This window comes from Tuber melanosporum (assembly GCF_000151645.1).
Source record: "Tuber melanosporum whole genome shotgun sequence assembly, scaffold_47, strain Mel28".
In the NCBI taxonomy this organism is placed as follows: domain Eukaryota; kingdom Fungi; phylum Ascomycota; class Pezizomycetes; order Pezizales; family Tuberaceae; genus Tuber; species Tuber melanosporum.
This window is the reverse complement of record NW_003299092.1, coordinates 171,875-198,436: the sequence shown is the minus strand read 5'-3', so window position 1 is coordinate 198,436 and position 26,562 is coordinate 171,875. Positions and strand designations below refer to the sequence as shown.

The 26,562-nt window shown below is 46.0% G+C and overlaps 3 protein-coding genes; all 3 read left to right on the top strand.

The window, feature by feature from the left end:
- Positions 1-15,700: 15,700 nt before the first annotated feature.
- GSTUM_00008441001 (uncharacterized protein) lies at positions 15,701-16,797 on the top strand. XM_052355803.1 has 3 exons: positions 15,701-15,820; positions 15,884-16,048; positions 16,144-16,797. Exon 3 carries the CDS (start codon positions 16,166-16,168, stop codon positions 16,370-16,372), a length of 207 nt encoding a protein of 68 aa, XP_052211768.1. The 5' UTR covers positions 15,701-15,820; positions 15,884-16,048; positions 16,144-16,165; the 3' UTR covers positions 16,373-16,797.
- Positions 16,798-19,598: 2,801 nt separating this feature from the next.
- On the top strand, positions 19,599-20,579 carry GSTUM_00008440001 (uncharacterized protein). XM_002840045.2 has 3 exons: positions 19,599-19,798; positions 19,868-20,026; positions 20,126-20,579. Exons 1-3 carry the CDS (start codon positions 19,767-19,769, stop codon positions 20,334-20,336), a joined length of 402 nt encoding a protein of 133 aa, XP_002840091.1. The 5' UTR covers positions 19,599-19,766; the 3' UTR covers positions 20,337-20,579.
- Positions 20,580-23,422: 2,843 nt separating this feature from the next.
- On the top strand, positions 23,423-24,523 carry GSTUM_00008439001 (uncharacterized protein). XM_002840044.2 has 3 exons: positions 23,423-23,622; positions 23,692-23,850; positions 23,949-24,523. Exons 1-3 carry the CDS (start codon positions 23,591-23,593, stop codon positions 24,157-24,159), a joined length of 402 nt encoding a protein of 133 aa, XP_002840090.1. The 5' UTR covers positions 23,423-23,590; the 3' UTR covers positions 24,160-24,523.
- Positions 24,524-26,562: the final 2,039 nt, after the last annotated feature.

The following is a 26,562-nucleotide window of genomic DNA, read 5'->3' as shown; positions in this document are numbered from 1 at the left end:
AAAGACAACAGCTTCGATACCGTAGAAGGAGCAGAAGAGATGATCAATGAAGATGAATCGACCCAACCTCCTTATACCCTTAATCTTGTTCCAACATGATACCAAGGTCTTGAAGAACTCGAACAAGCAGCAGCCTACGTAGATGCAATATCCTATTTACACCCCTCACAGTCAGCCCCGCCATCCTCTCCTCCTATGATCGATTCACGACCACTATATGGTGGACCCTTACAAGTATACAATAATGCAACCATTATCTCGGTCATACCCCCTACTATCCACGCGTATCGGCGTCAACTCTACGAAACCTTTGAGGAAGAGGAAGCCCCTATCGAACCAACAAGAGGATACCTAATCGAGGATGAACGAGATGTTAGATCGACCACAGAAGAATTAACCTCCTCTTTCCGAAGCCAAATGATAGCAGGATATCGCCATGACCCGATTTACTTCAAAAGCCATGGATAGCTCCAGGCATGGAGACCTCGCCCCCTACAACATATCCAATGGAATGGTCTTTACCAGCACCCGTTACGGTGAACATTGCCTATACATACCAAAAGGCCATATGTTCAATGGAATGACTATTAGGGAATATGTCATATCCGAGATTCACAACAAAGGACACCACAGTGCGGACCGCAACCTTCAATATGTCTCAGAATATGTTTACTGGCCTGAAATGCGAAAGGACTTCCGCGATTTTGTCAAACAATGTGAACTCTGCCAGGCAAACAAGGAGCGAACACAACTACCTGAAGGAAAGGCACAGACCCTCCAACTACCATGTGAAATATTCAAATCATATGCCATCGATTTCGCAGGACCATTCAACAAGTCCGCAGGATATGACACCATCTTGGTAGCTGTGGATCGATTCTCTGGATACACCTGGTTAATACCAATGAAGGTTACCGACTCCTCCAAAGACACCTGGAATAACCTCCAACGATAAGTGTTTACCCGCCACGGGTACCCCTTATCTATTGTCAGTGATACTGATCCCTGTTTTACTGCTAGATTATGGAAGCAAACCTTGACCTCCCTCGGAATAAACCACATTATGGCTGCCTCAGGACACCATGAGACTAATGGCCAAGCAGAATGAAAAATCCGCGAGGTTAAGAACGGAATTCGGAATATGATCAATGAACGACAAACCAACTGGGAACCAGCCCTTGTTGAGCTCGCGGCATATATCAACGCTGGATTTTCAGATAACTTGGGAATGTCACCATACAAGGCAGTCTTTGGCCGTCAATACCCCCTCCTACCTACAACACTATTTAAGAACTCCTCAGTCCCTGCCTCTGATGACCATCTAAACCGCCACCAAGCAATTCGGAACGATGCCTTCCAAGCTGTTAAGGCTGCCCGATTCCGTAGCACCACTACTGTCCAGAAACGACGACGCAAACATGTCCCCATCTCACTAGGAAACATGCTCATGGTACACGGTAACATGTTCATTACCAATGTCGGACGCAGCAAGAAACTGCAACCCTGATGACGCGGACCCTTCAAAGTCATATCCTTTGACGAGCATACAGAGAACTACACTGTCCAGATGGATGGACACATGTACCGCCGCAATGCTGCAGTCTTCCATGCCTCTGCTGTCAAACGGTTCCATCCAAATGACGACGCCAAGTTTCCTGGAAGAACCCGCTCTCGGCCTGCACCTATCATCATCGATAAGAAGGATGAATGGGAAATAGAAGAAATCAGAGACCACCGCCTTTGGCATGGAAATGATCAGTTCCTAGTCAAATGGAAAGGATATCCGACAAGCGAAAACAGTTGGGAACCACTAGAGGGACTAGAGCACGCTATGGATATGGTGAACGAATGGTGGAAAGATAACATGCCAAACGAATCCCTCCCCCCAACAATCAATTATATCACCATGTGCTGGACACCTACAATGCCAGAAACTGAGCGATGGCACGCAGAACTCGACGCTAGAGATGGATTTTGGGCACCACACTTTGAGTCGGAGTTTGAAAGCAGCGATGAGGAGAATCAAGCTATGGAGCAGGCTCTCGACAACTTTATCTAGTCACCAGTCACCATCCGAATACCATAACGATGTCAAACTATGTGGAACTCAATGTGAGGCTGCGACAACAGATTGTTCGACTGTTGTTGAACCACGATGCTATCCAACTTGAAGACTATTTCGAAATCCTGTGGATAGATTACTGTCCTGATTGCGATCACGCTTGGGTTGATGTACAGCACGAATCTGGTATTCGTGACTACTGTGATTTATATTTCTTTGAGTCTAAGTGTTTCCTTAGGGTTTCTTCCTGCCCCTGGTGTGATACTTATGATGAGGAATTTCTTGCAGAAACTGAAGCCATGAGTTTCTCGGAATCCGCTTTTGATGATTATTAGTTTTTGTTTGTTTAAACACTTGTTTTATTTTGCGGAATGTAACCGGTACGGGTACTTGGTTATTGGTTTTGTTTTAAGTATCGCTTTAATACTTGGTTTGTTTTAAGTATCGTTTGATACTTGGTTTTGTTTTATGTTTTGTTTTAAGTATCGCTTTGATACTTGGTTTGTTTTAAGTATCGTTTGATACTTGGTTTTGTTTTATGTTTTGTTTTAAGTATCGCTTTGATACTTGGTTTGTTTTAAGTATCGCTGATACTTGGTTTTGTTTTATGTTTTGTTTTAAGTATCGCTTTGATACTTGGTTTGTTTTAAGTATCGTCTGATACTTGGTTTTGTTTTATGTTTTGTTTTAAGTATCGCTTTGATACTTGGTTTGTTTTAAGTATCGTCTGATACTTGGTTTTGTTTTATGTTTTGTTCTAAGCATCGCTTTGATACTTAAGGAGTTTTAGCAAAGAGTATCAATTGATACCTTTGATTAGCTTCGTTCATGCTAGATATGAACAGATTTGTGTATTTAAAGACCGCCTGTTTCTATGATAGAAAAGGCAGACTTCGACAGACAGTATTTCAATATACTTGGTTGAACGGTTACTTCTTTGTTCCCCAGTACACCCTCGAAGCCTCCTTTTGTTCTCAGCTCTCGCCTCCTCTCTGGAAGAGCAGGCCACCTGCCAACTATCGTATCTATTACCGATAACATGCTTAGCACCTTGCGAACACATTACAATATCTGCCAGAGCAGGATCAGAAAAGAACTAACACAAGTCCTACTCACCTGAACCCGGTTGACCACCTAATTTGTAATCAAGATTCAAGTCTACTACTGGGTTCCCAGTCTCGGAGTTGATGTCTGACCATTTGTCTGACTCGATTTGTGATAGATCGTGTTCAATTGTCTCAAACTCTCCATGGAAAAGAAGTTGCTTCCCTTTACAAGGAAGCTCTGACCTAATCTAGAGCACCTTGAAAACTTTCTCCTCCTTTCCTTTTGCGAATTCCGGATCTGGACAGGCTTCATCTCCCATCTTCTTAAGATTGACCTTATATCTTGGACAGAAGCTGCGTCCTGAGCAAGGAACAGAAAATGTGTGGTCTGCGACAACCTGTAGCTACTTTCCACACAATTCATCCAGCATTGTGTCAACCATATTAACGCTATTAAACTTGGGGCAATGGTAGAAGTTTGGTTTGTGATGGTGGTAAAAAGAATTACTCAGTTGCATTGACGGTTGGGAGTGTGTATGGTGGTGTTTATGTTGAATTTCTGCTTAATGTCTTCCCTTGTTCTCAACAACGGCTTTGTCTAAAGCGTTTCCTTTCTATATCGCTCTATGCTATTGGGATGTATCATTTGTGGTGGTGAGACATGGTCTGTTGGGTGTTGATTATTGGGCGGCTATTTCATATTGGCTAGGCTTCATTGAGCTCTCCAGGCTTGGGGGCGTATACTTTGTTGGAACTCATGATGTGTTTGGGCGGAAGGCAGGAAACCGGTTACTTCCCATGAAGTATGAGGTCACTTATGTTCTCTATATATGTTCGGTCCTTTGGTCCTTTCTTTGGTTGATAAGTAAGAATGATACCGCGAGTTGAAGTCGCTCAAAGTCTGTACCGTTTCGCTTCGCATACTGGTGCATATTTCAACACAAGTCCTACGACCAGCCCGCGAGTGACATATCATGATTATGTGTCGGGGAGAAAAAAAGATTTCGGGGGAAGTCCTAAGCGGAGCCTCACGGTCCCAATGCCTCTTAAGTGGAATTGCATAAACAGTTACTACGGAGCCGCACGATTCCTTTCACCAGGGAGCCATCCACGAATGAAAGTTTGGCCACCATGAGAGGTGGAATGAGAGAACTCAAAGTCTTTCCCATGGTCGTAAGTCCTCTATTGATGGCTCCAAGTGCTCGGATGGCCCGGGGCCGAACCAGATTAAACCGGGTGCTAGTGAGAGAGAGCTGCTCTCGCTGCCATCGTCTCTAGTGTCGGACATGTTGGGGTGTTTATCTTTGTTGCTATGCTGTTGTTGTCAGGGCTGGGGCTGCTGTTGCGAGGGGAGCGCTGCCCATTTCTGCCAGAGTCACTGTAAAGCCCTTGCACCCAACAACAGAAGTGATATTGTTGGCAGTTGGAATGACCCGCGTTTTGGTGTTGAGGGGTCTTGGGAGGGGAAGTGTTACCACAGCAGGGGCTTCAGACCGTGGGGTTTGGGGGTGGATCCAAGATCCGGGGCTTGAAGCCTTGTGCGACAGTAATAAGATTGTGCTTCTACTCGAGTAGTCTTGTGCGGCACTGACCGCACTTTTTTTTTCTTTTCTTTTTCCTTTCACTCAGTCAATTGCTAACTGCTATTTCCGAAACACTTGGGAGGCTAAGAGAACTCGAAAAAGAAAACCTCGAGTGTCTTCGATAGCTACCAAGACACATTCTGAGAGCTTCATGATCATATTCTGTTGGGTTTTTATCGGAAAATTAAGGCCTGGAAGCGTCTTATCTGTCAATGAGTCACTCGAAGAAGGCTCCGGTAAACCCCTGTTTCATTTTTACCGTGACTTGAGCTATCTGGGGCATTCGGAGGGTTTTTTTTGTTTTGCTTTTGTTTAGTCTCTCAAGCTATTTTGGGATCGAGGTGCAGTCATCAGAAGAACAAAGTCAGGGCAAAGGGGGGGAGGAGTTCATTATGTTTGAGTAAGTTTGACAGCTTATGCTTGCTTGTTGAAAGTTGGTTGAGCAGGGGATTTAGCGAAGCTTACCATCCATTTCGTTAAAAGACTGGTATGGGTACTTGGATTGTACCTGTAACCAAATAATGGTATTATTTGCATATTATGTAATACCGCTTAAACTGGCGAGAACCGTGTGGCTAGCGCGAATCAGCGCCCTGAAGGGTCTAGTTCTTGCCATAAGGAGTTATGATAGGGCTTTTTATTGGGATTTTGAGACGAAACAAGGATAAAAATCTTATATAGACGTACAAGTACTTGTGCCGGGTCGATATTTACAGTAAGGCTGTATTTAGTTTTGGGATTGGTACATATTTCAATGAATATTTCAGGGGAAGTTGAAGTGTTTGGCTATACTGTACGAGTACGGTACAAGTATATGCCGGAGGAGATTTCTAATCTTCGGTTCTTTAACAGGGGTCCAATCATAGGCTTTGAGTCTAATAACGTAGAAACTCGAATAATTGAACCGTGTGCTATGTCATTCGACTCTCCTCTCTCAGTAAGGTCAAGAAACTTTTGTTTTTTCTTCTGTCTCGCAATGGGGAAGGGGGCTATGTTTTTGCTGTGTTTTTCCCCCCCTATCTAGAGAAGGCAATTTTGAACTTCATAGCACACGGTTCAATTATTCGAGTTTTTACGGGCATATTGCATTCTTGGATGGCCCATTCTGTGACTTTTGGGTGATTCTTGGTCTGAAAGGAGATAGTGATTAAAGTTGCTCGAGTTATTTTAGGGGGGTGAGCTGGATCCCATTTGCGTGATGTTGTATGGGATGGGGCGAGTGCTCTTTATCGATAGGACATCTGATCATGATGGCCAGAAATAAAGTACTTATGGTAGTGTAGTACCTGTATAATTTATCCCCAATGTCCCAGTAATATGATACTGTACACTCATGGCAAAGAAATATGATGCTTGGAGGAGCTGCTTTGCCTATTAAGGCATCCAAGTCAGCAGTTAAAACCAGAGGAGAAGCGGGGAATGCCCAACCAAAGATGTTCTTATTTCTAGAGCTTGCCGAGCACTGGAAGAGCTATGTTCAACTCAGAATCCTGTTCTGTGTTGCTGTTTTACCCTTAGCTATTGGGCACCTCACAGCCACTTTTAGTGAGAATTGCTTTTTTCCTCTTTTGGTTCGGCGGCTACGTGTGTATCTGGCGTAAATGAGACAGGGTTTTCTTCCTGGTTGGGTGGTGAGGAACCATGGCGGTAACTTATTTCCGGGTACTAAATGTCTGATTCAAGTGATTCACGCGGGCTTGTTTGACCTTTGGCTGATACCAGCTGCGGCTTTATAAAGACCGTTCGCACTCCCTATCCTGCGCCAACCATCCGAAACCGCATTCGACATCAGCTTGTTAGCATTGGATTCGAGAAACTCTGCCTGAGCCAGATCAACACTGAAATCTCTAGTGGTATTTTAGTGCCTCTTCTCTAAAAGCCACATCTGCACTTCATTCCCGCGACCAGCTTCTGTCCTCCTACCTTACTCCAGCCTCAGCTTCAGTTCTTTCAAGAGTCAACTGAGGACGTAGAGATGGGCAGTATCTCCACTCCCCCGGGTGCCCAAACCCCCCGCGAGTCGGCCCTCGTTCCTGGATCCCCCTACACGAACCCCGAACTTACTCAGTTGTTGAGCCAACTGAAAATGCTCGGGAATGATCAATCCCTGGTCAAATTACCCCATCCGGGCGCTCAGGAACAGACCTGGATAGTGGACAGCTGCCCACAACGTGCCAAGGGGGCTCACGATACGGCACCGGCCCAGGAGCGCTGGTTGATAGCATTTCTGTGCCGCTGGTCAGTTTAAAAGAGAGAATTATGCCCCTATAGATTCCAGTCGCATACTGACCATGTATCTTCAAAATCTCGTTTTTCCAAGGATATAGCTTCGAGTTCTTACTTGGTTTCGTCATGTTCAGGACATGCGAGAAGAACAATTCCGAGAAATCCGACAGCGCTGAATCTGAAATTCCCCTTGGGATGAATATGAGTGTTGGCGATGACAATATAAATTCCGGCAACATGGAGGACTGCGGCAACATAACTCATGATAACTACACAGACCCAGAGGACGGGGGTGATTGTGCCGAGGAAGGCGATTTCCCTGAACCCGGGCCCCTCTTCGGTATGAAGGCGAGTGTTGGTAATCACAATAAGAGTTCCGGGAACTTTAAAGGTTGTGGCAACGTGACCAGAAATCGTCGCAGGGGCGCAAAACCCAAGGGTGGACTTGCGAGGAAGAACTAGAAAAGGTCTACCTTGAACTAGGGCCCAGAATACTATGCATTTGCTTGGCGCCCGTGCTGTTATCATAGGTGAGATACGGGTAGGGGTTTCATGATTCTCCACTTGCGCGCAAACTAAGTTATGGTGCAACGGGCATTGGGTTTTGCTGCATTTTTCGTTGATGTGCACCATAACTTACTTTGCACCAAGTATGGGATGTGTGATATGTTTCGGTCGGTCTGGCCAACTGGGGACAAGGCACCACCTCCAACGGCTACTGACGAAATATGTCCACTGAGATATTTTCCGGGGTTGCGACTTACTTTCTCATATTTTTAGAATTTTTCTTTTTTTTGTTTTGTTTTTGTTTCTGTTTTGTTCGTCGAGTATGATGCTCCATGATTTTCCACGATGTCGCCCCCGTTTCATCTCCACAATTACCCTTCTACTCTCTCCTCAGCTCGGAGAAACCTTTCCAGTTGTTTTTGCATGTAATATTATTATTTTGTTTTTTATTTTTTCCTTGTCCCATTGATGGTGCCATGAATCAACCACCGTTACCACAGATCTATGTTGTGTCTGTTGTTGTTTTACAATTAGTCCCCAGTGTAAATGTTATTCCATGCACTGGTACATCGTGTGAGCTGCAGGAGGGATATAATTTTCACTACCCCTCTGAGCCACCTCATGTTCCACAAGACCCCGGGCGTGGTGCTAGGAGAGCTTCTGACAAGAAAGTTAAGTTCAGCTTCGTGACGCTCTGTAGTTACCCCGGATCGGACTTTAACTTAGCGGTTATAGAGATGAGATATATAATGTGGAAGCCCCATGATGAAATGGACTTGTGAGTGAGCAAGCCCTACATATACTGTTCCCGGGATCGAAAAGGGTACGGGCCGAAAAGGGGGTAAAAGAAGAAGAAACGAAGTCGGGCACTGTTTGCAGAGTCCGTCGATCACAAAGAGTGAAAAAAAGCATCGACTTAGAGGAAGAATACCCGGAATTGGCGTAGCATGGGGAGTATGGAAGAGCCTGTGACTTGTGGCCTCTACAACAAGCTCCACAACTGACACGGCCGAGTGACACCCTGTGATCACGATGGAGGAAGATACGTATCGGAAGAGTCCCAAACGGAGTCTCGCGATCCCGATGGCTCCGGAGCAGGGCGAAATAAGCAACCCGTAAATTGGAAGCCTGGACACAGTAGGGGTAGGAGAACCCGGAGTTCTTCCAATGATCGTAAGTCCTCGGTTGATGGTTCTAGATGCTAGGCTGGCCCGGGGCGGGATAGAGAAGTATCGCGTCTCCCTTAAATACGTTTTCTCCTGGGGTTCGGATTCTGGGATACGCGGGTTGGGAATCAGCCATACTGGCCGGCAATAGAACAAGTCATGGTCTGCCATAGTTCCGCTCACGATAGTGAGCAATTTGTTCACTTGGTGTCAGCCCATCTACGGACAATTTTAGCAAAACTTTCGATCCTTTTTTCTTCTCGTCACCACAACCGTATCTCCACCAGCCTTGTGAAGGTGAAATGTATTAAAAACAAGGCGGGAAGAATAATGAAATACGAGCATGGAAAAGAAGAAGGTTTAAGAGAACACTTTAACAAAATATATGTGCTGTGATCGTACATTTAGTACACAGGTTCATAAGATTATCTATTACGGTATCCTGACCTGTGCAATATTGTTGAAGCTTCTAGATCAAGATTGGTCGATTAAGATAGACTGTGGAAGTTTCGGGAGTCTGGCGAAGAGTTCTAATGTTTGATAGATTAGTGTGGAGGTTGAGAGATTGACGGGAGATTCTCCGGACATGTCTTTCCTTTGTTATCACAGGAGTGTATGAAGGAAAGGGTAGCATGCTTGGAGAGATACGGATAGGTGTGGTGATTCATGGAATGATGGGGATACGTTGTTTATGTTTTACTTATACACCTGTCTTTACCGTTAGTTTAGAAAAAAGAGAGCGAAGCTGTTTTTACCTTACCATAAGCTTTTGTGCACGTCCTACTACCACAGCCCCCACATAGTCCTTTAGTGTTTTTCCCACTGCTGCGCAAGTCAGTCGTTGACTGTTATACTCCTCCGTCATAAGAAATATGAGGGTCAGCCATAATTGTGTTCGAGGTTGGATTTTCATAGCGTCGCTAGTGGTGCGAGTAGCTATTTGAAGCTTATTCACTTTACTCATGTAGTTGTGACATCAAACGTTTTCCACAGGATTATTACTGGTATGGATATCACCTGACCTGCGTAACCTGGGATCCGAATTTGAGGAGGCAGCAAATTCGAGGGGCCAGCGAGATAGTAAACCTGGCGCTCGAGAGAGCTGCGTTCTTCGCCACCATCTTCGGTTTCGGGCATTCTAGGTTTTTAATATTCGCCGCTGCTATTGTTGGGGTTGGCCCGTCATCGTGGGGTGGGTGCCGTCCATTTACTCTTAAATGATTATTAACTCTCATCCGGGGTCTTGGTGTTATGGGGGAATTGCGGGGTGGAGGGGGAGGAGTTTAGGTAGTTCGCTCTGGCCGAATGGTACCCCCAAAGTACTGTGCTCATTCGCTCATTTGTGCAAAGCAAATTGCTATCGAAAATTAGACGAGTGCATAGGTGTGAATACGCGAAATCTCGGGCAGTGGGCAGAACAAGGCTGAGGGGTCATTGGTTCATTTAGGATCCGGGGGTGGAGCTGTGCGCAGCATTATTGTACTACTGACAGGGCACCTTGTCACTCTGGAGTGAACTCCAGCTTGGTTGGTTGCTTTCTTTTTTGACTTCAGTCAACTACGGGTACCGTACCATATCTCCTCCGCGTTAGGTGTTGGCTCTCCCTGCCTGGTAATTCTCAGCGCCCAATCATTAAGTATTACTGTACGGTAACCAGCTTGAGGAGACTACCTAGTTATTATATTGTATTCGAACATGACGGGTATGCCTTCGTCAATAGTGTGGGATTGACATTGCGTGGCTTCAAAAGACCAATCTTCTGGCTCGTTGATATCATCTCCTTGACGGGAGGGATGGTGGAAAAAGCTATGCCATCCCTATAATATTGAATTTAACCAGTATTAGTGTCTAAAACATTAGTTAATATGCAACATTCGTTAATTACCGCAAATTCGCAGATGTGCCAACTTCAGACCATAGCTAATATTAGCTAGATGGTTGCATCTACGCACATTATCACTGGAGAATACCGAGACAGCCCCTTAGTCATCTCTGTCGTACTCGTAGACATGGGAGGGGATCAAATTCAATAATAGGGGTGGCATAACATCTACTACTGTCGCACCAGTCAAGGAGATATTAGATATTGGATGCGGTATGTCTTGACCAGGGATCGTATCGGAGGGGTGCTCGAGTGTCATATGCGCGAGAATGCAGGGTATTGAAAAGGTGCTCTCAATCTTAAAAATATACGAGTAGTGTTCTCATACAAACCTTAGCCTGCCTGCGGCTGGTATGATAATATTATGATGTGATACCAGAAGGGATTAGAGTCCTAGGGTTGGGGGTTTCACCACTTGCCAAAGTTTCCAAAGGTCCAAGAATAACGAAACCCCAATTTTTCATCATGGGGTGGGCGGTTCGGGAGGGTCGGTCCGCTTTCCCGCCTTATTCTACCCCTCGCTCTTGTGTTAATGCCTCCGATCTATCATAGCCGGGTATCGTACCGGTACGAGGATCATAGATTTCCCCGGTCCCCGCTCTACTACCGGTATTGGGACATTTTGCGACCCTTTAAATACCGTAGCGGTTTTAACCTGCATAGGGTCTTCCAAATCTCAGGGACTACCATCTACGGTACTTGCCGTATTCTTAACTCACAATCAAAGCCAAGTTTTCTTATTCTTCACCGATGGCTTGAAACATACCAGCAAGGCGAGAAGGTAAGCTGTGTGAGTTTATCACCCATGTTCACACCACGAGCAGCTCGCCAATCACAAAGTCTAAACCCTCAATTGTTAATATTAGGAGCCGCAGGATCTATAAAGATCCTGGGTTTGAGTTGCAGCTTGTGTATGGGAATGGATTACAATGGTGGTGTGAACAAGGGTGACGAGCTCACCCTTCTCACCTTCCCACATCCACATTTCGCGCTCTTTAGGCATTTATTTTTGTGATACCTCTGAGATACTTATCTAGTATCCTGGGCCCGCTATCCCTACACCTACTTGTACAACTATCATACCCGCGATAGTGAACCCAACACACGGAGCAAGAATTTGTATGGCAAATTATCAGTATGCATCTGACTCGGATCTGGCGCTTCGTGCTGGACACCGTGCTCAGGTACGGTACTGTCATTGCACGAGTACCTTCCTGCACACGGTCTTATGATCCTCTACTCGTGCTTGTACTCTAATAACCCCATACGGTGGCTTGCGCTGTCTGGGTTCAGAGCTAGGGTTCGTTTATTTGTACCACCCCTCTGCAGTAGACATATTATAATGTATGATACTCGACTACAGTACTCATAGCCTACCGGTAGTACCCTATCTTATCTCTCTCTTTTACAATTTTTTAACCCTCCATAAGTATCTCCTGGCCGCTATGGTAAGCGCAACTGGCAGCGGGTGACAGGAAGCGCCACTCCTCTGTTTTTTGGTGTCATACCTGAACAACGCCATATGAGTAGAACTATTCCAGGGAACTAAGACCGCCAGCTGACACCCAGGGTTTAGCGAGGCCTACTTGTATGATATTGATTTTGCATGATATTGGTCTTGGGTTGTTCGGAAGTTGGTAGTCCTACCTGAGTGGTTTGCTTTTTTACCGTATTCGAGAAGTGCAGATATCATTGCGATTTTAAAGGTTCCTGGGGAACGAACAGGGAAAAAAACGGTTGGGTTTTTCTTTCCTCCTTGTGTCTGGAGAAATAGTAGGAGGAAAAAACCTACCTGTTTGAGCAAAGTCCTTTCATTAAAAAAGGTCCAGCTACAGCTGCCGTACCAACTCAACCAACTCAACCAAGATAATTCTGACGGTCACTACTTGATTTAGACTTAATCCCGGTACCACCATAATGGCCGAGACACATCCAAGACAGGAAGAACGACTCTCTTCAGCCTTTACCTCGTTCCTCAGGGGTTTCCGAGCTTACGATATATACTCGGGGATGGGTGAAGTGCCGTATTGGGACAACCTGTTGTCTGCGCACGATTGCCTTATTTGGGCACTTCTGCGAACTTTTGATTCAGGTCATACACGCTTACGGAGCAAATCCTTGGTAATAATTGATAGCGTAGCCCTTCTGGGAGGTGTGCGTGATTGGATTCAATATGCTTGTAATGTATTATCCTTGTTTGCCGATCCCGCCCCCAAAAATTTTAAGGCAACTATGGACTCCCACACAAGACCCCCCTGCTCTCCCCGATAGCGGTAGTTTACCCCTGCTCCAAGTAGTCTGCACCTTGAGCATCACGACAGCCCGATATCGGTATTAACTCTAGAGGCCGTGGACAAGGTATCGAGATTCTTGCCAACTGAACTTGAAAGAGTTTTCGGGAATCGTGAGCAATATGAGCCAGAATACGAAAAATCTATCCCCCCGGCCCTTAGGGTTTTTGGTGTCCGAATAAGCGTCTGGGCGCTGCGTGGGTTGTGTTGGTTGGTAGACTAATTTACCTATAAATCCAGGATAGAGACCCACTGGACGCATCATGAGGGTTGTCGATGCGATTGATCGCAATGTACCCCTAAGTCATATACTGTTAGGTGGGTTGTAGGTCAAATAGTACTCGTACACCTACAGTACTTGTATCTGGTGAGGAGCTTTGTGATTGTGGCATGTTGTTTCTTCAGATACGTGGGCATTATTATGAGAAGGGTGCTAGGAAAGGGGTTATGAGATCCTCAGGGGTCGAGGGAAGAAGAGAGAAGAGAATCGTCGAGACCGGAGAGGAAGGATATTCAGCAAGAGCAAGGAAGAATTCTGGTACCCAGGTGTTGTTGCGCACAAATTTCGCCGCTTCCTTTCTCCACCTCTCTTAACTTATCCCTTTATTCATCGGCCTTTCCATGCTAGCAAAGGAATAAGTTCTGTGACCCAATGTCCGATCATATCATACCTCTAGCCCATCCATCGCCACCACCTTGACAAGTCTAGATACTCTCATCCTCAGGAGAACATTTATCATCTGTCATCGGTGGAATAATAGACCGTATTCAGGACACCTTCAAGCAAAATTTCCATGCCGCCGAATACCCGCCAAACACCAGACTCGAAAGACTCGCCACAATACTGTAGTGCCATAGTACGTGTCCCCCAATACTAGGGCTCGCCAGATTCTGTGGTGGTTGGTCAGCTTGAAGAAAAACTAATTAAAAGAGAATAAGGGCGATAAGAAGCTGCGGATTCCATGACACCATGGAATCCATGTTATTATTTCATTTCATCATTCATCCTGAGCGCTGGGTAAGAGGGCGTGTTCGGTTGCGTTATAGGGTATGAATTTCTCATCGACAGGCCCGCCGCGAGGGGGAAAAAGCGCGAGATCTTTTCAGGTGAGAGTGGCGGGGGGTCGAAAACCCAGAATAACCGGATCGCAGACCAGAGCGCCGGAGCTGCCCCCCCCAGCAAGGCCGGTCGCATACTTTTTGATCATTTATCTTAGCTGAGGGCTTTTCCCCCCCTAATCTAAAGGTGGAGAAAGTTCTCGGCGTCTTTACTTGGGGTACGATTATTCTACTCGTAGTTTATCCGGTATTTGATATGATAATATTGTTATGGAAAGGGATTTCCAAGATTGTCCGCTATTTTCCCGTGTTTGAATTTAGCTGTTTAAGATGGTTTCCACGTTCTTTTTGGACTTAATAAAATCCATTCATAGCTTTCACCTCACTCGCTTCCTCAACATTTCTATGCCCTTATCGTTAATCTGGTGTTGTCGCCTCCTTCAGTCTGTCTCGGGGGTAGGTTTTACAAGTCCGGCGCTGCACCGAAAGGGTTTAGTCTACCCAATCAACAACCATTTTGTTCTGGTGCTTAACCGTCTTCGCCGAGTGCGACCGGTGGTGCTGTGCAAGTACTAGTACAGTACCGCACTTGCTGCTTGTACGAGTAGACCAACTGAGACAGGGTCTTAACCTGCAGTGGGGGCTATCTGCTGGTGAGGCGCCGATAGGAATTCGCTCGAGCACTGTATGATACTCGTAATTTTCTGACGTTTGAACACGACCGCTATTGCATACCGCCAAAATCTTGAGGCTCCGGCCGATTTTTTGCCCATATGCGGTAGTAGTTGTGTTTCAGAAAAGCATTCCATTAGTACGATCGTAAAGGTGCGGCACGTGAGACTTGTGCGAAGCTCTGATTCGTGCTCGAATACTCGGGTATGACCATAAAAGGTAGGAATCTCTCGGTGGCAAGATAAGGATTGGAAGTGTCGATCGGGGCAGGGGGTGTGCACGAATACAGTGTGTTGCAGGACATCTAGGGTCCAGTTCTGTTGTACGAGTATTACTGTTACCCCCCTCCAGAGATGACAATTGGAGATTCTGGAGGGCTGCGGTACCCGGGGTTGCAAGCAATCCCAATGGGACTGGTCTGCGCTGAACCCAATATCATGATCCTTGCCTTACACTGCACGAACACCCTCTCGTATAGTACTAGCAAGATAATTCGCCCGGTATCCACTCCGGGTTGCTCATGTCAGCAAGGCCCCGTGTTTTTCCATAGTGCAGATCGACTGTCAACTACTCGAGTACCCCATAGGATCTTGCGGAACCTTATTTCTGTCCTTTGTGACCGTCACATAACCCTGGCTTTGTGCGAGATTTTATGGCACTAGCGCATGGTCAAAAAGGGCGAAAAATACAAGGTCTCGTTGACATGATAAACCCGGAGTGCATGCCGGGTAGATTATATTACAAACTGGAGGAGGATGCTGGGGTAGTGTGGGGTAGGAACGGTGAAATTGGGCTCGGTACAGACCAGGTCCCATACAGCGATATTCCGTTAGCCAAATTCTCCAGACTTTTCTCGACCCCCTTCGTACTTCGGAATCTCCAATTCCTGCCCCTGGAAGAATGTAAGTAATAATGCAATTGGTCTGAATTTTTCTGACTTCTACCAAGCCATGCTTCTCTCCGCGGTGTTTACGGATTAATCAGCATATTCTAATCCCTGCTTTGCCGCAAGTTTTCCGCCTTTTGCGATTTGCGGGAGTACTGTACTACCGGTAGTGGAGTGTCTATACAAGTACAGTGCAGTGCAGCCTTCGTTGGGCAGCCTTCTTTCTTTCTTTTCTTCGTTGTCACTTTAAATTTTCAAACAACATCGCCTAACCAGATCAACTCTGAAGAATTACGAGCATCACTTGACTGCGCTTTATTATCACACCTACCTTCGATCCTAACTTCCTCCAACTACCCCCTATATCTTTGCGAGGCCCTGCCAAGGACGTAAGAAATGGGCGGAATCTCCACTTCTTCGGACGCCCGGGCCTCTTGCCGGTCAGTCCTCTTATCCTCTCACACGCGCCTGCTAGATTCGCCGTCGCTAAGCCAACTGAACAGCGTGCAAAACGATCGAACCCTAACCAAATCAGCCTCCCGGAGCCCCGGGTCGGGGGACACCCGGGAGCAGGTCTCTATGGCGAGTGGAATGCCTCAAGCCTCTGGAGGGGTTCACGATCCGCCCCCAACCTGGTGGATACTGGTGGCTAGTTTAGTGTGCAAGTGGTTAGTCGAACAAGTCGATCGTGACCCTATACTGAGTAGAATTTAGCCATATACTTACGATGTGCCCCCCACATCTCGTTATTCTAAGGATATAGTTTCGTGAGCTTATTTGATGCCATGTCGAGGGCGAGCCAGCAAGACAACTCCAAGAGACCCGCTAGCCCTCTGCCCGAAACTCGCCCTACGCATGGTGTGAGGATTGGCAATAATAACCGAAATTGTGGGAACATCGATAGCAGCTACAACACGATAAATTATATCGGGAACACAAAGAACTTTGGGCAAGGCGGAGTGGTCATTTTCAATGGTGCTACTGTTCACTAAGGTCCACGATTCTATCCTCCCCCAGTTTATCGGCCGTGTTATTGCCATAGACGGTAGACGGGCGGGGTTTTCGCGGTCCTCTGTGGGGTGTGTGATATGATTCAGTTGGTCCAGTAATTTATCGCATCCTAGTTACCTACCGGAAGGCCGCGGACCGGCTTAGTCTGTCTAACCCGAGACTAGATGCCGCCGTCAACAGCCACTAGGAATCCTTCGACCTTAAATGTCTTTTCTCTATGTTCTACGGTTTTAAGAAAATTGGTTTTGTTTTTATATTGCACTTTACGATTTTCCACGACGCCACGCCTGTCCTGTCCCCGCAATCCCCCTTCTACGCTCTCCTCAACTCAGAGAAACATTGTAGGTTGCTTTTTCATGTAATAGCACCATTTTGTTTTACTTTTTTTCTCATTTTATTGATAATGTGGTCGTTCTACTACCGTTTCTACCGATTTATATCGTGGCCGTTGCCGTTTTACAGTTATAGTAGTCTTCAGTGCAAAAGTCATTCATTACGCGCACTGGTGCGCCGGCCGACAAGGAGAACAGAGTTTTCAGTACCTTTCAGAACCGCCCCATGTTCCTCAAGCCCCCGGACACCCTACTCAGGAGAGTTTTATGCAAGAGGATTAATATATTCCAGATTTGTGGTTGCACTGCTGTTTGTCCAAGTCGGGCTTCAGCGTATGGGCTACGGAGAAAAGATACATAATGTGGAACCCGATGATGGGTGGGTTTTGCGAGCGAGCAAGCCTTGTATACCCGTCCTAGTATCAAAAAAAGTACGATCCAAAAAAGGAATCAGGGGGAATGAAATAAGGTACTGTTGATAGAGCCCATCCGTCACAAATATGGAAAACGAGTATCAACCTAGAGAGGGGATACCCAGAACTGGTGTAACATAGGGAGTAGGGGGGTCAATATGGCCGGGCGACATGCTCCACAAACAAAAGTACCCGAGTGATATTCCATGATCGCGTGTCCGAAGGGGGAGAGATGTCGGAAATAATCCCAAACAGAGCCTCACAATCCTGACGCCCCCTAGGGCGGGACTGCACCGTTGTTTTTGCTAGAAATTCATCCACGAATTTGAAAGTCTGGCCGCTATAGAAGATGGGATGGGAGAACTCAAAGTCCTGTCCATGACCCCAAGTCTTGTATTGATGGTTCTTGATGCTCTGCTAGCCTGGGACCGAGCCAGATTTAGCCTGGCGCCGGCAAGATCTACTCTCGTTGCCATCGTATTTGGTGTCAGACGTGTTGGAGAGTTTATCCTTGCCATTGTAGTGGTTGCCGGGGCTGGGGATGTGGTTGTGACGGGAGCGTTGTCCATTTCCACCAAAGTCAGTAAGAGGTTCTCGCGACAGGAGATAGAGGGAATAGTGTGGCAGTATGAATAACCCGTATTGTGATATTATTCGTGGGAGGGGTAAAGTGTTGGAGCAGCAGGGATGGGGAGCAGTGAAATTTGGGGTGGTAGGCGGAGCAAGGCTGAGGGGTCGGGAGTCCAACAGTAGGGGTATATAGCTTTGCGTGACAGTAATGTGCTACCGTAGTGCTTCTAATAAACTGCTTTACTGACTTTGGAGACACTTTTTTCTTTTGACCTTCGTTCGGTCAATCGTTAATTGCTATTTCGTCAATAGGTTACCCGAAGAAGGCTCTTGTTGGCTCAGTTCCCTTTTTGAGGTGACTCGAGATATCTCGGACATTTGGATGTTTTTTCTTCTCACTCCGTTCGGTCTATCGAGCGATTGCGAAGTTACACTGATTAGGAGACGGCCCAGTAAGTCGATGCTCACAAAGTTTGGGACGAGAGAAGGAAAGTAGCGCAGTACGTAGATTTGACAGTTTATGCTCACTTGCTGAAAGTTGGCTGAGAAGAGATTTGGTGAAATTTACCATTCCTTTCGCTAAAATACGGGGATACCAGTACTCCAATGATTGTATTCTTTGCATCTATGCATAATACCGGAGTAACTGGCGAGAACCATCTGGATCGTATCTTAAAATGAGGAGCAGCGGAGGTAAAACTTACGACTGCGCCAAAATCAGCGCTTTGACGGCTTTGGTCCAGGGGATTTTGAGAAAAATCAAGAATAGGGAGCTTTTCTGGACGTGCCGGCACCTGGTGGTATTTCATTCGGGAGAGCTTGGTGTATATTTCATATTTCACGCAAGAATAAGGTGTTTGTATTAAATATGTCGGAGGAGGTTCTCTATCTTTAGCTCTTTAGCAGAAGCTCGAAGCATAGAATTTAGATCGCTAATATTGATATTGCACTCCTGAACGGAGCATTTCGTCCCTTTTGGGTGGGGGTTCTTAGGCTGGGAGGGAGATGGTATTTAAGGTTGTTCGAATTATTTTAGGGAGGCCAGAAAAATGCCTTTGTGTGATGTTGTGTGAGATGGGGTGTGTGCACTTTGCTAGTCGGGTATCTGGTTTCCGATAGAGAGTATCACGGTAGGAGGCCCAGGCAATACTGGAAACGCAACCCTTCCGTTGCTCAGCAAAGGTATATCAGACAGTACTAATATCATACTCTTTCGATAGATGGATTGAATTAGGATTTATATACCTCATCGACCAATCACACTTACCAGAAGTTGGCCTAGGCAAGAGGAAACAAAGAGCTTTTCCAGAGTCATGTTGAGCGCACCGCAGCTACTGAAATTTTAGCGATACTACTTTTTATCGCATGACCTTTGTAGTACCAGTACAATCCAACCCCAATATCCCAGCAATAGTGCCAGCAGTACCGCATTCCCACAGGAAATATGACACAAGGAGGAACTACGCTCCCTCTTAGGAAATTCAAGAGAGCAGCAAAGACCAGAGAAGCAAGAAATTTGTATCCAAAACATTGCTGGTTTTGAGAGCTTTTCAGGTACTGGGAGTGTGAGTGTTCGACTCACCAACCACCCCACTCCGTATTGCTTTTTTATTTTTAGCATTTACACTTGACTGCCCCTTTTGATGAGAATTTGCCTTTTCCCTCTCACGCTTCGACTGTTGTTTCTGTATCTGGTATGGGTAGGATGGGGGTTTTCCTTTCCGGTTGGGTAGCGCGGTGCGATAGTTGTATTTATCAGTACTTAGTGTTAGATACAAGAGCCGGTAGTTCATGCAGGAGTTACGGTTGATTTTTGGCTGTTGGGGTTTTATAAAGCCATCGTCGCTCCCCGTCTGACGTCTGCACTCACTGCCCTCAACTACCCCTCCACTACATTCGACACCAACTTGTTGGTATCGGATTCAAACAGCACAATACTTCACTGCCGGTACTAACTTGGCTCAAACACCATCTCCACTTCCTTGCCACAACCAAATTCTTCTCTAACCTCCTCCAACCATACCTCCTATTTTTCCATTGCTCAACCAAGAACACACCAGATGGCCCCTTCAGGCTTCCAAACCCAGAGCGAGTAAGTCCTTTCTCTTAAACCTTACTCTATTTGCCCCAAAGGTTCGTTATTGCTAAGCGAACAGAACAGGATTACGAACGGTAGATCCCTAGAAAGATCACATCGTCCCGGGTACGGATTAGAGAACAACCAGCAGCTAGTGGCTGTCATACCACAACCCCCCGGCGAGGCTCGTGTTGTGGCCCAAGACCAGGGAGGGTGGTGGATACCTGCTGGATTGTGGAAATGGTTAGTTGGAAAAAGCCAGATGTACCCTATAGAATCTTGTCATATATGATATCGTACTTACCATATATCACCCAAATACCGGTTTTACCAAGGGTATAGGATCCTGCACTTCATCAATAACGCCCCCGCACCACACCCAGGTCGGCAAGACGGCCAGACCGAAACTCGCCCCACTCATGCCGAGCACGTGGGTGATCGTAGGGAGAATTCCGGAACCATCGAGGGCAGCTACAACACGACAAATTACAGCGGTAACGCAAAAAGCTTTGGGCAAAATGGAAAGGTAACTATTAATGGGGATATCCACTAGGGCCCGCGATTCTATTAGCTAGCTTAGAGGCCGTGTTATCGCCGTACATGATAGACGGGCTGTAATTTCATGATTCCTTATGGAATATGAAACATGTTTTGGTCTATCTCTCTGACCCGAGACTGGGTGCCGTCGCCAACAGCCATTAAGAAACTAGCATTCCTTTTTTTGGGATATTTTTGTGGAATATTTCGGCGGATGAATCTCCTTTATTCATGTTTTTGCAATTTTACTTTATTTTTCTTACTTCTACTGTTCATGCCCATTATTTCCCACGACGTCATGCTCGCTTTAGCACCACGATCCTTCTTACCCTCCCCCCAACTTGATAAAACTTTTTAAAAAGATTCTGTTGTTTCAACACTTCACTTTACATTTTTGTACACCTTCTTGCCCCATATACTGCCCCATATAATGCGTCATTGATTTAAAATCGTTGCAGATTTACATTATGACCATTGTTGTTTTCGCTCTTTGCGATGGATGGGCTTTGTCAATAGTATTGGACTTTGTTTCCCCCATTCCTGTCACGGTCCACATCTTTTGATCTCAGGATGCATATATAAAAAAAGCCTTGCTCGCTGGCAACTTCATCTCATTATCGGGCTCCGCACCATATCTCTTATCCCCATAGCTCCTAAGCTGAAGTCCGACTCAGGCAAACTGCAATCATGAATCCAAATTCAACCCACACGACATAACAGTGCACGGTGTGAATGGCTTTTGCACTTGGGTCAAACTGTAAAAACAGTATCAACCTGGAGGAGGAATGCTCACAACTGGTATAACATGAGAAGTATGATAGGGAAGCTCAATAACTAAGGTGTTAGTCGAGTGATATTCGGTGAAAATCCAGTTAACGGAATACCAAGCGTAATCTCACGATCCCGATGCCTGAGAGGCAGCTCAATATAAGTCACTCACAAACCGGATATGAAAGACGGACTCAAAGTCCTTCCCGTAATCGTAAGCCCTGTGGTGATGGTTCCCAATCCTCCGCTGGTCCGGGCCGAGCCAGATTAAACCTAGCGATCGCGGGACCTGCTCTCGTTGCCATCGCCCCCCTGTGTCAGACATGTTGAAGTATTTACCTTTGCCGTTACAGTGGTTGTCAGGGCTGGGAATGTGGTTGTGAGGGGAATGTTGTCCAGCTCTACCAAAGTCTGTACGAGGCTCTCGCAACAAGAAATAGAGGAAATAATGTAGCAGTATGAAAAACCCGCATTTTGGTATCCTTCGTGGGAGGGGGGAAGTGCTGCAGCAACAGGTATGGGGAGAAGTGAAATTTGGGGCGGCAGGCAGAACAAGGCTGAGGCGTCGGGAGTCCGAAATCAGGGGTATATATATAGCCTTGTGTGACAACAATGAGCGAGTGCTTCTGATCAAGTGCATTACCTGACTTTGGCGACACATTTTTTTTTTGACTCCAGTTCGGTCAACTGTTTATTGCTATTTCGTCGATAGGTTATCCGAAGAAGGCTCTTGTTGGCTCCTTTTTCCTTTTTGAGGTAACTCGGGCTATCTCGGACATTTGAAGGGGTTTTTTTTCTAGCCCTGTCCAGTCTATCGGGCGATTGTGGGGTCACAGTGATCAGGATACCTCGCACTAAGTCGATGATGACGGGGTCGGGGCGAAATGGAGGAAAGGAGCTCAGTATGTGAATTGGACAGTTCTTACTCGCTTGTTGAAAGTTGCCTGAGAAGGGATTTGGCGGAGCTTACCGTCCCATTCGCTAAAATACGGGCATACCAGTGCTCCAATAATGGTATTTTTTGCGTCTATGATACCGCAGTAACTGGTGAGAACCGTCTGGATAGTACAGTACCTTGAAATGGGGAGCAGTGGAGGTAAAGTCTTACAACCTCGCCAGAATCAGCGCTCTGAAGGGTTTGGTCCCGGCGATAGGGAGCTAGGAAATGGCAATTTTGAGAAAAATTAGGGATAAAGATCTTGTTTGGACAAGCTGGCGCCCGGCGGTATTTCATTTCGGGATAGATTGGTGTATATCTCATCTCAGGCGAGATTAGGGTGTTTGTATATGTATGCCGGAGGAGGTTCGCTATCTTTAACTCTTTAAGGGAAGCTCGAAGCACAGACTTTAGGTCTCTAATATTGATACTATATTCTTGAACAGGGCATTTTGTCACTTTTTGGTGGTCCTTAGGCTGGGAAGGAGATGGTATTTAAGGTTGCTCGGGTTGTTTTGGGGGGGTGGGAGAGATGCCTTTGCGTGATGTTGTGTGAGATAGAGTGTGTGTACTTTATCAGTCGGGTATGATATTTGGTTACCGATAGAGAGTATTGTGGTACGAGGCTCAGGGAATAAGAATTTGTATCATATGGAGTGGTGGTTATGATAACCTTGATCAGAATTAGTGGTATCATAATCTCTTCGATAGACGGATTAAATTAGGGTTTGTATACCTCATCCACCAATTGTGCTTCCCAGAAGTTGACCCAGGCAAGAGGAAACAAAGAGCTTTTCCAGGGTCACGTTTCTTGAGTGTACCACAGCTACTAAATCTTTAGCTGTTAACCGTATGATATCATACTAACTTACCTTTTATAGCGCCACTTTTGTAGCACCGGTGCAATTTAACACTAATGTCCCAGAAGTAGTGCCAGCAGTAGCGCACTCCCACAGGAAATATGACACAGGGAGGAACTGCATCCCCTTTTAGGGCATTCAAGAGAGCAGCCAAGACTGGAGAAGCAAAAAATTCGTATCCAAAACTCCCCTGGTTTTAAGAGCTTTCTAGGTGTTGGGAGGGTTGTGTTCTGTATTGCTTTTTCACTTTTAGCCTTTGGACACTTGACTCACCCTTTTAGTAAGAATTTTCTTTTTTCCTCTCGCGCTTCCACAGGTGTTCCTATATCTGGTATGGATAGGAGAGGGGTTTTCTTTTTCTGGTTGGGTAGTGCGGCCCACTGGTTGCACTTCTGGACACTTGTATCAGATACAAGTACCGGTAGTTTGCGCAGGAGTTCTGGTTGATTTTGGACTGCTACTAGTTGGGGCTTTATAATACCATCCGTATTCCCAGTCTGACGCCAACTGCACTCGATTGCCCCCCACTACATTGGACATCAGCTTGCTGGTATCGTATTCAAACAACATTGCCAGGACAAGCACTTCACCACCGGTCCTAGGCTCAAACCACATCTACACTTCCTTACCACAACCAACTTCGATCCCAACCTCTTCCAACTACACCTCTCATATTTTTTCCTGGCCCAGCCAAGAACATACCAGATGGCCCCTCCAGGCTCCCAGGTCCCGAGCCAGTAAGTCCTTTCTCTTAAGCCTTTCTTTATAGGCCCCAAAGGTTCGCTATGGCTAAGCTAATAGAACAGGGTTACGGATGGTAGATCCCCAGCAAGATTACGTCGCCTGGGGTACGAATTGGAGAACGACCAGCAGGTAGTGACTGCTAGGCCGCGACCCACCGGAGAGGTTCGTGATGTGACCCAAGACCAGGGAGGCTGGTGGATACCTGCCGAATGGTGGAAATGGTTAGTTGGGAAAAGCCAAATATACCCTATAGAATCTTGTCGTGTATGATATCGTACTTACCATATATCACCCAAATACCGTTTTCCCAAGGGTATAGGATCGTGGGTCTCTTTATTCACACCCGCATGTCACACCCAGGCCAGCAAGACGGCCAGCCCGAAACTCGCCCCACGCATAATGTGCAGATTGGCGATCATAACCAGAATTCCGGGACCATCCAGAACAGCTACAACACGACAAATTACAGGGATAACGCAAAAAACTTTGGGCAAAATGGAACGGTAACTATTAATGGGGACATCCGCTAAGGTCCACGATTCTATCAACTAGCTTAGAGGCCGTGTTATCGCCGTACATGATAGACGGGCTGTGGTTTCATGATTCCTTATGGAATGTGCAATATCCCTTGGTCTATCTCTCTGACCCGAAATTGGGTGCTGTTGCCAACAGCCATTAAAAAACTAATATCTTTTTTGGGGGGATATTTTTGTGAAATCTTTCCGCGCATAAATCTCTTTTGTTCGTGGTTTACAATTTTGCTTTATAATCTTACATCTACTGTTCATACCCATGATTTCTCACGACGTTATTCTCGCTTTAGCACCACGATCCCTCTTACCCTCCCCCCAACTTGATAAAATTTTAAAAAAAATTCTGTTGTTTCAACACTTTGCTATACATTTCTATACGCCTTTTGCCCCATATACTGCCCTATATAATGCGCCATTGATTTAAAACCGTTACAGATCTACATCATGACCATTGTTGTTCCACGGTTTGACCCGGGTGCGAAAGCCATTCAACAGGTAATATCACTGCAAGCCGAGTGATATTCTATGGCCCAGGAGTCAAGATAACGGAAGAGCACCAGGCGGAATCTCACGATCCCGATACTTTAGAGGCAGGTCTATATAAGCCATTCAAAAGATCGGAAGTCTGGCCGCTATGAAAGGCGGACTCGAAGTCCTTCCCATGACCCTAAGCCTGTATTGATGGTTCCTAATCCGCCGCTGTTCCGGGCCGAGCCAGATTGCTCCTGGCTCTCGCGAGATCTACTCTCGTTGCCATCGCCTCTAGTGTCGGACATGTTGGAGTGTTTATCTTTGCCGTTATAGTGGTTTTTAGGGCTGGGGCTGTTATTTCGAGAGGAGTGTTGGCATTTTTTCTAAAGTCACTACAAAACTCTCGTAACAAGCAATAGAGGAAATAGTGTGGCAGTATGAATGACCCGCGTTTTGGTATTATTGAGAAATGGTGGGAGGGGGAAAGTGTTGCGGCGATAGAGATGTAAAGTTTGGGGTGGTAAGTAGAGCAATGCTGAGGAGCCGGGGGATCAAAGTTTAGGGGTTTGAAGCATTGTGTAACAAACAGCAATACGAGGGTGCCTCTCTAGACTGCGCGTGTGTCACCGACTCTGACAGCGCTCTTTCTCTTTTTGGCTCTCTTTTGATCGATTGCTAACCTCTTTTTTCTAAAAGACTTGGGAGGCCGAAGGAACCCGAAAAAGAAAAACTCGAGTGTCTTTGATAGCTAAAGTCTTAACCCCACCGGTGACGAAACTGGACTGGTGACGAACAAGAACCGGTATATAACAAATAATTTCTCGCTGCCCTGCTTGGACGATTTACCTTTTCCTCACCAAATACCATTTTTCCTCACCGGCACTGTTTCGTCCCGGGTACAGTACGGTGAAGGCTGTTACTATAATAAGACACTTTCCGGGGGCTTTACGATTGTGTTGTATTGGTTTTATGGGGAAGTTGAGGTCTATAAGTGTCTTTACCATTACTTGAAGAAGGCTCTAGTTAGCTCCTGTTTTAATTTTTACTGTGACTCGAGCTATCTGGGACATTCAAAGGGAAATTCTTTTCTTTTTCTTTGACTTTGCTCAGTCTCTCAGGTGATTTTGGGATCGCAGCAATAAGAACATGCGCTGAGAATAGATGCGTACAAAGTTGGGGTGAGAGAAGAAAAGAAGCCTAGTATCTAAGTTTGGCTGCTTGTGCTTTGGCGTTGAGCAGGGTAATTAGTTTTTAGAGAGGTTTACCATCCACCCCGTGCATCCTTTGCATATGGGATACCGCATTAACTGGCGACAGTCATCTACACATCATAATACGAATCAGCGCCCCGAAGGGTCTAGTCCTGGCTACAAAGTGTCAGGATACGACATTTTATTGGGATCTTGAGAAAAAAACAAGGATAAAAACCCTATCTGGACCCATTGAACCCCCGACGGTTCTCGCTAGTTAAGGCGGTATTTCATTTTGGGATGGATTGGTATATATTTCATATTTCACGGGAGGTTGAGGTGTTTGGCCGCAGTTCTGGGCAGATCTTTTCGTCCGATGCGTGATTACACCAAAGGCATCTATCTACCCTTGCCACCCTCCCATAGGACAATGCCAAGGAGAGTCTACCAAAAATTGGTAGCGCATTGGTAGACCTATGGATGACATGGGGAATATTATAAAGCAGTAGGGGAAATACCATTTAGGTGTGAGGTATTGGTTGCTATGTACTTTTTTGTCTGGAGACCCACACAAAAATCTAGGTTACTTTCACACAAGCCAAAACTATCGTAAACAATGAGCACAGCGTTGATTCTCTGTAGTTCCACTTCTAAAGGTTTAGATGAATAGAAATTGTCTAGCTGGTGGAAAAATTTAAAGTGTTTTCAAGAGGGTAGCATTGGGAATTGTCGGTTTGAA

What these genes read in the sequence shown, in the direction of transcription:
- GSTUM_00008441001 (XM_052355803.1), top strand. Translation starts at nt 16,166, where the DNA reads ATGTCGAGGGCGAGCCAGCAAGACAACTCCAAGAGACCCGCTAGCCCT.
- GSTUM_00008439001 (XM_002840044.2), top strand. Translation starts at nt 23,591, where the DNA reads ATGGCCCCTCCAGGCTCCCAGGTCCCGAGCCA. An exon ending in GGCTCCCAGGTCCCGAGCCA is followed by an intron (nt 23,623 to 23,691) that starts GTAAGTCCTTTC and finishes CTAATAGAACAG; the next exon opens with GGTTACGGATGGTAGATCCC. An exon ending in CCTGCCGAATGGTGGAAATG is followed by an intron (nt 23,851 to 23,948) that starts GTTAGTTGGGAA and finishes CCAAGGGTATAG; the next exon opens with GATCGTGGGTCTCTTTATTC.
- GSTUM_00008440001 (XM_002840045.2), top strand. Translation starts at nt 19,767, where the DNA reads ATGGCCCCTTCAGGCTTCCAAACCCAGAGCGA. An exon ending in GGCTTCCAAACCCAGAGCGA is followed by an intron (nt 19,799 to 19,867) that starts GTAAGTCCTTTC and finishes CGAACAGAACAG; the next exon opens with GATTACGAACGGTAGATCCC. An exon ending in CCTGCTGGATTGTGGAAATG is followed by an intron (nt 20,027 to 20,125) that starts GTTAGTTGGAAA and finishes CCAAGGGTATAG; the next exon opens with GATCCTGCACTTCATCAATA.